Source organism: Oncorhynchus tshawytscha, linkage group LG06, assembly GCF_018296145.1.
Source record: "Oncorhynchus tshawytscha isolate Ot180627B linkage group LG06, Otsh_v2.0, whole genome shotgun sequence".
Classification (NCBI taxonomy): Eukaryota; Metazoa; Chordata; class Actinopteri; order Salmoniformes; family Salmonidae; genus Oncorhynchus; species Oncorhynchus tshawytscha.
Window position 1 is genome coordinate 69,054,096 of NC_056434.1, and position 11,138 is coordinate 69,065,233.

Sequence of the window (11,138 nt, forward strand, 5' to 3'; positions counted from 1 at the left end):
GGAACCATTGAGGTTGAGTGACTCACTCAACAAGAATTATGCCAATTTGGTTGGTGGGTGGCCCCTCCTCTCTTCCTAGGTCATCCTCCCAGGAAGGAGTGAACTTTGAAATGGTGTGTAGAGCACAGCTGATGAGTAGAGGATGGGCAAGGATTCAAGAGATGAGAGCATCGCCTCCCTCATCCAGCCCTATCGACTCTCTCTTTTAGAGGAAAGGACTGTACTCAATTCTGCACTTCTGTCCAAATGCCTGTTTGTTATCACTCTATCTACACAGAGTAAGGCTGAGCATGAAATTGTCATCACCAACGAAAAACAATACATGAAGTATGCTATACTGTATCTGAGTCGGTCTGTCTTTCACCACAGCGAAAGAATGAGCAAGGCATTATCGGCAATCAGATGGTGAAACCCCAACAGAAGACATGGAGGTATCTGCATCAAAGCTGTTCCTTCCCCTTTTCCTGGCAGCTATCGGATATCACTACTGTACCCCCATTGGCTGTCTCTGTGGATTACAACACCATAGGATTATTCTAATGACCCATTAAAAGGACATCAGAGCAATTCCCAGGGTTAATAGGTGACCCTTTACCAATGGACACTGTCAATGTGTTTCTGCCCATTCATTGTCATTACACAGTTTTAAAGAGTGGCTATTTAACTGTGTTTCAGTGTGTTTATATTACAGTATGTATCTACTATCCACACGATCTTCATGTGTACTACACACGACTTCACTCCAGGGCAACAACCCTTTCTTTCCTGTTGACTCAACACGCTAGAGGTATTTGAAGGCCGAGAGCCCAACTCTGAACATATCAGACTGTTTCATCTGCCATTGTCGCTGTGAGCTCATTACAGGTCACTTCCTCCCAGCTGGCCTTCTGGACACTTCAGCGATTTATAGGTTCTGTCAGTTCCTCATTCCTGCAGGACCCACTGTGTCACTTCACAGGAAATAACTCGCTATGTGCCTTTTGACACAGACTGACGGGGCCTCTAAGTGGCTCATCTCATTCCCAGATTCCAATTTCAGTATGTTGGCTGCAAGGATAGTACTATGCATGTATCTACATGGAATGTGTGCACACACACACACACACACACACACACACACACACACACACACACACACATGCACATAAACACATACACACAGAAGCTCAACACAAGTGACAAACCGCCCACACATTCTGTCAAATAGTATTTATAAATGGAAAGCAGCAAAAGGCAGAACACATTTTGGTTAGCATCAAATTATACATAGGCACTTACTGGTAATGTTATGACATGTTCATCTTCACAAATGAGGAGAATACAGATAAGACAAGGAATGCTTCAAATGGCCTTGCTGCCCCCCTAGGGAGCCTTCCTCCTTCTCCTCCTCCTCCTCCTTGCTGTTTATGTAACTCTTCATATCTGTTCTCATTTCTCACAAACATATTCATCCTCCCTATCACTTGTGAACTGACCTGATCTCTGAATGAAACGAGAAAGACTGAGGAGGAAGAAGACGAGAAGAAGATGACGAAGAGAGAGGAGGAGGAGGATGAAGAAAGGTTTCCTACTGCTGTGGGAAAGAGGCAAGGAGCAAGAGAGAATTAGATGAAATTAGTGAAAGATAGGGAGAGAGGACAAGAGGGAAGGGTGAGACTTGGCTAGAGAGGAGGAGGCAGGGAAGTAGTAGGCAGCTTGGTGCACACTCCGTCATACTGATGGAAATGAGAAATAAAGAGTGTTTCTCTGTCCTGTGTGTGGGATTGCTGCAGGATTGCTGAACATAGCCTACATTATCTCCAGTACATGCATAATCACACATTCCTTTCTACACAAATGGCTTACAGTCAAGAGATGCAAGGTTCACATCTGATCTGATCTGGCTTCTGTATTGTTGCATGTCCAAACCTGTGTCACCCTGATCCAGTCTGATCCAGTTACATCTGCATTATTTCACAGTCTGGGATTTGCCAGCTGGCATATCACACTTACTTACAGTATGAGCTACATATGTCTGGAACATGGCTTAAACTATAGGTGTACTGTACTGTAACAGCACAACAGCCACAGTATCTCTGGCTTAGCTTATGCTGGCCAGTACCCACTTTAGAATTTTGATGCAGTGAGGTGTTGTTTAGAGTTGGTTTGGGAACAGAGAAATATTTGATAAGCAGTGTGTAGCCTAGAAGGTCCATTCTATCACCACGTACAAATAACAAAACAACAAATGAAAGAAATATCTCTCTGGGTGTCCGAGTGTCATTCTGATCGTGTCCTTCTGTTCATGGGCAGATGAGACATCAAAACATCACTCTCAACATCAATCCCACAGTTGCACAAAGTCACCCTACTTAGTGGCCAGGGGACAGCCAGTGACTAAGATCCAGTCTCATGTAGGCCGGTCAGTCCTGCCCGTACATCCACGTGCTCCTTCCCTCCCTCTGTGGACTAAAAGAAGAGAGAGGACCTCTGCATCCGGGAGCCCACCTTCTTAAAGAGGGCTTTCAGTTTGCACACCTTACAGTGCCTCATTTTACTACTCTTTGCCTTCCCTTTCCCTCCCTCCCCGCTGCCCTCTGGCCCCTCGCTGCCTGGCTCACCCAGCCATGGTGTCCACACCCCCCCATGGAGCTGGGGGTCCGCCATGTGGTCATCGGGGGGGTTTCGGGGCGGCACGGCCGTCTGGTTGTACTCGGCCAGCCTGGCCAGCAGTATTTTGACCACCTCAGGCCTTGCATCGGCTAGGTCTGACCTCTCATAAGGGTCAGCAGTGATGTTGAAAAGCCACACAGACTTCCCCCTCTGGTCCCGACGTTTCTCCATGCCCTGCCACTGATGGGGCCCCCCGGGCAGGGTCTGAGGGGGCACCCAGTCCCCATCACCCACATTTCCCGTCAGCAACTTCCAGTCCCCGGCCCGAATTGCCGCCCGCAATGCCGTGTCCCAGATGCCAAAGCCATTAAGGGCCAGGGTCCTGGAGTCTGCCTCCCCAGGCCGTCGGGATACCGGGTCGATGTTGAACAGGATCTCGGTGCGGGGGCAAGGCAGCCCCTGGCTGATGGCCCCCCACACATTGTGGCCGTCCAGCTGGCCTCTGTCCTTCTCCGGTGCCCCCGCCAGAGACAGCAGGGTTGGGTACCAGTCAGAAACATGGATCAGTGCCTTGCTCACCGTTCCTTTCCTCTTCAGGAGTGGGCTGTGGACGAAACCCACCGCCCGTACTCCCCCCTCCCAGTACGTGCCCTTCCCCCCACGCAGGGGCCAGTTGCAGCCCCCAGAGAGGGGCTGGCCCCCATTGTCTGAGGAGTAGACCAGGACAGAGTTCTGGTAGAGGCCACGAGTCCTCAGCTCCTGCACCAGCGCCCCCACACCCTCGTCAACACAGCTCACCATGGCTGCGTAGAGTCGCCGCGGGCGGTTGTCCAGGGCACTGTAGCGTTGCAGAAAGTGGTCTGGTGCCTGGAGGGGTGTGTGGACTGCCTGGAGGGCCAGGTACAGGAAGAGGGGCTTCCGGGGGTCATGGGCCCTCAGGATCTTCTTAACCCTGGATAGAAAGAGGAGGCAACCAGTTCTGGGTTACATCTTTATATAACTGAGACATTATGTAAAATACATAGATTCCGTAGTGTCCAAACCTCGGAATCTACAACCTCACAATTCTAATCAAATGCAAATCACTCTAAAAACCTCTTCATTCCGTTTCCAACATGAACAATAGTGTTTACTACTAGATAAGCTCCTTCTCATAAATATCACCAGATGTGTGTAAGACCTGGCCTCACCTCTCTATGTAGAGCGTTGTGGAGTAGTTACCGCTCATCTCCCAGGCTGGTCTCTCCCCATCGTGCAGGTCGAAGCCGCAGGCCTCAGCCTGGTCACAGCTCTGGTAGGAGAAGTGGTCACCGCTGCCAGTCAGGGAGCCCAGGAAGCTCTGGAAGCCGCGGCCCGTGGGCAGGCAGCCCGGCCGGCAGAAGCCCAGGTGCCACTTTCCTACCATGTGGGTGCTGTAGCCCGCTTCCTGCAGCCGCTCAGCCAGGGTGGGCGCATCCGGGGGCAGGCACAGCGGCTGGCGTGCCCGGATGATAGAATGCTGGAGGCCCGTGTGAATCTGGTACCTGGAAGAAACGGGAAGTGGAGTGGAGGTCAGGGCGAAGCCAAGATTATGTAGATTTCCCAAACCACAAAGGGAAAGATTCCCAGAACCAGTGAGACATCCCTCCCATTTATTGACAGGGATCAACATCACCACCTTCACACATTTGTTCTAAACACATACAGTACATGTCTATTCACAACAAAATGCAATGTGTTGACAGATCAGTCCTCTATTTAGAAGAAAGGTTATAGGAATGCATAGAAGTGTGAGAGGAATTAGATCATTCCGGATAACACTAGATAGACCTAATAAGCCAGTGCAGTACACTAAGTACATTACTCACCGCCCGGTCATAAGCTGGCTGCGTGAGGGTGAGCAGATCGGCTGGACATAGTAGTTCTCCAGCTTCACCCCTTCTCCAGCCAGCTGGTCCAGGACCGGAGTGTGGATGTCCGAGCCATGGTAGCCCACGTCCCCATAGCCCTGGTCATCCGCCAGGATGAAGATGAGGTGGGGAGGCATGGTGCCTGGGATCCTCCCAGAGCCCGAGTCATCCTGGGTCTGACCCCCTCGCATGCAGCAGAGAAAGCCTAGTACGGCCACTCCGAGCAGGGGGAAGCCCGACTCGACAGCCCCTCTCATAACTATCGTCAGTCTGGAGGTTAGTCTCTGTCTGGGATCTGTTACTCCGATTTAGAGCAGCCTTGCGGAGCCCTCCCTGTGCTCTGTCTGCACAAACAGTGGGGGTGGTGAATGCAGGAGGCTACCTGTTGAGGCCACTGAGTTGCAGGGGGAGCATAGTGAGTGTACGTACACCAGAAAAAGGATTGATCTTTCTTGCCCCTACCTCTCTGTTGTCTCCCTATTCATCTCCACGTTGCATAAGACGTCCTTGATGTGCTGCGAGTAGGTGAGGGTACTGGATAATGTCGCTGTCTGTGAGATAGTTTGGTGTGTGTCACACTTAGTGTCCCTCACACTGCTCTGTCTCAAGTTCTGTCTAGGTTGTGTCTGTCTGGGCTGTGTGTGTGTGTGTGTCTAGTCGTAGGTACATAGGCTTCCCCTTCACAGCAACTTGCCACATTTTTCTACCCCTACAGGCGCCTCCTGGGTCGACTGGGCAGAACTGGGCCACTGGCTGGCACACACACACACACACACAAACACACAAAATCAAATGTTATTTGTCACGTGCCTCGTAAACAACAGGTGTAGTCTAACAGTGAAATGCTTACATATGGTCCCTTCCCAACAATGCAGAGAGAAAATATTGAAAAATATTAACAGAAGGAATAAACACACAGTGAGTAACGATAACTTGGCTATTTACACTGGGTACCAGTACTAAGTTGATGTGCAGGGGTAGGGGGTAATTGAGGTAGATAGGTACATATAGGTAAGGGTAAAGTAACTAGGCAACAGGATAGATAATAAACAGTAGCAACAGCATGTGTGATGAGTCAAAAGAGTTCATGCAAAAAGGGTCACGCACGTACTCACACACACACACACACACACACACACACACACACACACACACACACATAAACTCAGCAAAAAAGAAACGTCCCTTATTCAGGACAATGTCTTTCAAAGAATTACAAAAAATCCAAATAACCTCACAAATCTTCATTGTAAAGGGTTTAAACACTGTTTCCCATGCTTGTTCAATGAACCATAAACAATTAATGAACATGCACCTGTGGAACGATCGTTAAGACACTAACAGTTTACAGACAGTAGGCACGCAGGCGGCAGGGTAGCCTAGTGGTTAGATCGTTGGACTAGGTTGCAAGTTCAAACCCCCGAGCTGACAAGGTACAAATCTGTCGTTCTGCCCCTGAACAGGCAGTTAACCCACTGTTCCTAGGCCGTCATTGAAAATAAGAATTTGTTCTTAACTGACTTGCCTAGTTAAATAAAGGTTAAAAAAAAAAATTAAGGTCACAGTTGTGAAAACTTAGGACACTAAAGAGGCCTTTCTACTGACTCTGAAAAACACCAAAAGAAAGATGCCCAGGGTCCCTGCTCATCTGTGTGAACATGCCTTAGGCATGCTGCAAGGAGGCATGAGGACTGCAGATGTGGCCAGGGCAATAAATTGCAATGTCCGTACTGTGAGACGTCTAAGACAGTGCTACAGGGAGACAGGACGGACAGCTGATCGTCCTCGCAGTGGCAGACCATGTGTAACAACACCTGCACAGGATTGGTACATCCGAAAATCACACCAGTGGGACAGGTACAGGATGGCAACAACAACTGCCCGAGTTACACCAGGAACGCACAATCCCTCCATCAGTGCTCAGACTGTCCACAATAGGCTGAGAGAGGCTGGACTGAGGGCTTGTAAGCCTGCTGTAAGGCAGGTCCTCACCAGACATCACTGGCAACAGCATCGCCTATGGGCACAAACTCAGGACTGGCAAAAAGTGCTCTTCAATGACAAGTTGTGGTTTTGACTCACCATGAAGGACAGTTGGATTTGCGTTTATCGTCGAAGGAATGAGCGTTACACCGAGGCCTGTACTCTGGAGCGGGATCGATTTGGAGGTGGAGGGTCCATCATGGTCTGGGGTGGTGTGTCACAGCATCATCGGACTGAGCTTGTTGTCATTGCAGGCAATCTATCAATCAATCAATCGCTGTGCGTTACAGGGAAGACATCCTCCTCCCTCATGTGGTACCCTTCCTGCAGACTCATCCTGACATGACCCTCCAGCATGACAATGCCACCAGCCATACTGCTTGCTCTGTGCGTGAATTCCTGCAAGACAGGCATGTCAGTGTTCTGCCATGGCCAGCGAAGAGCCCAGATCTCAAGTCCATTGAGCACGTCTGGGACCTGTTGGATCGAAAGGGTGAGGGCTAGGGCCATTACCCCCAGAAATGTCCGGGAACTTGCAGGTGCCTTGGTGGAAGAGTGGGGTAACATCTCACAGCAAGAACTGGCAAATCTGGTGCAGTCCATGAGGAGGAGATGCAGTACTTAATGCGACTGGTGGATCCTGACTGTTACTTTTGATTTTGACCCCCCTTTATTCAGGGACACATTATGCCATTTCTGTTAGTCACATGTCTGTGGAACTTGTTCAGTTTATGTCTCAGTTGTTGAATCTTGTTATGTTCATACACATATTTACACGTTAAGTTTGCTGAAAATAAATGCAGTTGACAGTAAGAGGACGTTTTTTGTTGTTGCTGAATTTATAATGGTTTTGAAACTCCTCCAAAAGCTATTGAAAAACATGTGGATGATACAGATGTATGATCTTAATTTGATCGCCCTGTTGCAGGATAACTTTTTGCAGGACATTTGAAACGTGTAGTGTATTTGAGGTTTAAAAAGGCTTGTGAAGTTGACAATTTCCACTTTGAAATTTCACCTGATTTTCCCTTGCAAAAAAATTTATCAACCCCTAAAATAAATTCCAATAAATATAATCCACATAATAATGCACATTTCCTGTTGCTGTAGGACTATTTTCCTGCTGCGGCAGGTACCCTAGCGGTTAAGAGTGTTGGGCCAGTAACCGAAAAGTCGCTGGTTCGCAACATGGGCAGCCGGTAAGGTGAAAAAAATATGCCGTTCTGCCCTTGAGTGAGGCAGTTAACCCCTAACAACAATTGCTCCCCGGGCACCGATGACGTTGATTAAGACGGGTTAGGGTTAAATGCTGAAGACACATTTTGGTTGAATGCATTCAGTTCTGACTAGGTTTCCCTTTCCTGTAGTAAATTGTCTCAAATTATGATCTTGCATCTGTATAGTTCACAGTGAAACACAATGTTGACACCTCCTGGCCACAAGGTCAAGTACAACCCCAAGCTCCAGCTGCATTGACAAGTACAGTGCCGTCTAGAGACACAGCTGCTGCTTTAAAGCAACACGTGAAAGGCTTTAAAGCCTCACATTTCAGTTTAATCAGCTGCTGCTTTGAATTTTTTTAATTTGACCTTTATTTAACCAGGCAAGTCAGTTAAGAACAAATTCTTATTTTCAATGACAGCCTAGGAACAGTGGGTTAACTGCCTGTTCAGGGGCAGAACGACAGATTTGTACCTTGTCAGCTCGGGGGTTTGAACTTGCAACCTTCCGGTTACTAGTCCAACGCTCTAACCACTAGGCTACCCTGTCGCCCCAAAAACACAGAGCATCAATAGATCTGTCGGACGGCCTGATGCTCACACGCCGAATCATACTGATTTATTAAGTTACCTTTCTGTAACCACAGGAAAGTGTCGGTTTTGCGCTCATTCAATTCCCAGAAGAGAAGATTTATCAAGGAATATTTTCTCAATACAGTATTAGTTATATTAGGCCTATTAGTGGTCAAATTGAAGTAATGATGAAAGATTTATTTTCAGTTCTGAAGCCTGTAGTTGGATCAGAATGTCACACTTATAGCTGGATTATTAAAAGTACATTATCTGACAGAGAGTAGATCTTCATTAGGGTAAGTCAACCTAGTAGAGTGCAGTAGTACCAGACAATCAGGTCCTATTTCAGAGGACATTCCCTCACTATTAAGATCTGAAGCAAATATGACGTTTCAACAAAATATTTGTCTTTCATTACTTAATACCAATTGAACGAAACCACCATTGATGACAATTCAACTTCCCATACGTACACAAACAGTGAACTCTATCTTGTGATCAAGCGAGTACAGAAACATCGCATCCTGTATAGTGAGCAACATATCCTGGCTGCCTTCCACTTTGTGGGCCTATCGACCAGCCGGTCTCTGGTTCGCCCCCACAACACTACTTTCCCATAAAGCTGAGAGAAAATCAATGCCACAGAAAGAAGTACATTTCCTACAATAGGGCCAAAGCAGATACGGTAGCTATTTTATTTGATTTCACAGCCCTTTTTTTATTTTGTATTATTTTGTTATAGTCATACACAGAGGAGGTGTGGGGAGCAGTGGGAGGAGGGAGGGGGGAGAGAAACAACGGTACTAGAGGGAGAAGTGGGAGATTGGAGACAGGAACATAAACAGACAAACACTCAAAAAAAGAACAGTTGTTGCACAGAGCCATCAGTGTAGATCAAGTCTTGGCAGTAAGGAGCAAACCCGGAGTTGGATAGGGAGAGGTTCATGGAAAGTGACAACTGTCTTCTTGGGGGAGAGGGTGGCTGTATTAGGCAAGTGCAGGGTAATGTGCTGCTCCTTCCTCTGCCTGGCTGCTCTCCAAGGAGCCACAGATAGATGTGAAATAACCAAACATACAGAAATAACATCTACCAGTTTTCAAAAAGACAAAAATTACAGTATTATAAATGTTTTGGTGAGCTGAAAAGAAGCCTCTCCGAATGTGGTAGGATCATGTCAGACAAAACAATTTGGTGATTTCTGTTTACCATGGGCAGAAGAGCTAGGCTTAAATAATTGTACCCTAGGCTGTGTGTGAATTGACTCTGTGTCATGGTGCCTGCTGCCTCTTCTGCCTAGCGTGCAAGCACGTGTGTTCTCCATGACATAGACACCAGTGAACTCACAGACATGTTCTGGGAAGAAATAAGAGTATATATGGCAGGCAGGCAGGGTCTCAGGCAGACTGGCAGATCTCAGGGAGAGAGAGAGATGTATCTTGATAAATAGGGTTTTCATTCTCATCCTACAAAAAAAATGTCTGAGGTAATACATACATTCACAACACACTGATTTCTGACAGAGACGCTACCTTGTTCTTGGTTATACGTTTTGTGGGTGTTAGCAAGCGGTGGAGAAAACCACAGTGGTAACCAGTCATCAGCAATTGAAATGAAGTGGAGATGAGAACCACTGAGGTCACAGACGATTAAAGAGACAGACAGACAGAAGCAGTGGAGGACATCAAACATGACACATGTCAGTAAGAATCATGTAAAACTCGCTGCACTATATTTGTATTTATTATGGACCTCCATTAGTTACTGCCAAGGCAGCAGTTACTCTTCCTGGGGCCCAAAAAAATCAAGGCACTTCTATACCATTTTTGAAATATTTTGAAATACAATACATTTCACAACAGATTTCACAACACATTAAGTGTGTGCCCTCAGGCCACTACTCTACTACCACATATCTACAACACAAAATCCATGTGTACGTGTGTGTATAATGCGTATATTATCGTGTGTGTGTGTATGCGTGTCCGTGTGTGTGTGTGTGTGTCTAAACAGTCCCCATAAGGTGTATTTGTATCTGTTTTTACTGCATGTGTTACTTGATGTGGAATAGAGTTCCATGTAGTCATGGCTGTATGTAGTACTGTGCACCTCCCATAGTCTAACAATCAAAACTATGTGAAGGTGATCCTGCCACTGACCTTGTAATGCAGTCCCAGTAGTACTCTGGTATCATTTTGGGTATCACAATGGAAACCCAATTCTTTCCCCATTAATCTCCATTTCCATAGGAAATATAATATTCAAAGCAAGACAAGGACCATACCAAAAACAAGCCTTTCAACACCATTCCATCATTGCATGAAATGAAAAACTTTGTTAAATTAACTAGTTTGTGCTGTACTGTACTTTCTATTCTTTCCTCATAGGCCCGTGATTGCATCCTCCCCATCAAGCCTGTCCCCTGAAGAGCGTCGCTCCGTTAGACTGATCAATAAGGAAGAGGATTACACAGCCCCATTGCTGCCTCTGCAGCCAGTGTTGCTAACTATTTTTCAGTGAGAATCGCTATTGGCTCCTTGATTTGTCGCTAGATGACGTTTTGCTATTACCGCGATGACTCCAAGAGCAACAATTTGTCTTGCTGCGGCACCCCCCTCTCCCTCCGCACACCCCCTCCCTGTTTTTATCTGCCTGTGTCTGTGACTTCTGTTGCGCAGACAGCTTCTCCCTCTCTCATGTGCAGCAGAATATATTGGAAAAGGCCCTAAATGCTGTCAAAACCATAGAAATCCTCGGTGTCAAAACTCCCCAAAGGCAGCTTGAAAAGTAGCTGAATTTGTCCCTGGAAAGGTCTGAAAACACAGTAATCAGTCTGCTCACTGTGTTGGGGGCTGCTCGATGCACAGATAGATCAACGAGTTA

General features: G+C 47.0%; 1 protein-coding gene across 2 annotated transcripts; it reads right to left on the reverse strand.

Annotated features, from left to right (window-relative positions):
* Positions 1 to 1,204: 1,204 nt before the first annotated feature.
* si:dkey-174i8.1 (arylsulfatase I) lies at positions 1,205 to 10,904 on the reverse strand. 2 transcript variants are annotated; one of them, XM_024424847.2, is made up of 4 exons: positions 10,415 to 10,904; positions 4,440 to 5,234; positions 3,783 to 4,115; positions 1,205 to 3,544 (listed from the first exon to the last, which is right to left on the reverse strand). In XM_024424847.2, the coding sequence occupies exons 2-4, from the start codon at positions 4,736 to 4,738 to the stop codon at positions 2,449 to 2,451; spliced, it is 1,728 nt and encodes a 575-aa protein (XP_024280615.1). In that variant the 5' UTR covers positions 4,739 to 5,234; positions 10,415 to 10,904; the 3' UTR covers positions 1,205 to 2,448. The 2 variants fall into 2 exon arrangements, with proteins under 2 accessions (XP_024280615.1, XP_042179502.1); XM_042323568.1 differs by lacking the exon at positions 10,415 to 10,904 and having other exon boundaries at positions 4,440 to 5,744.
* Positions 10,905 to 11,138: the final 234 nt, after the last annotated feature.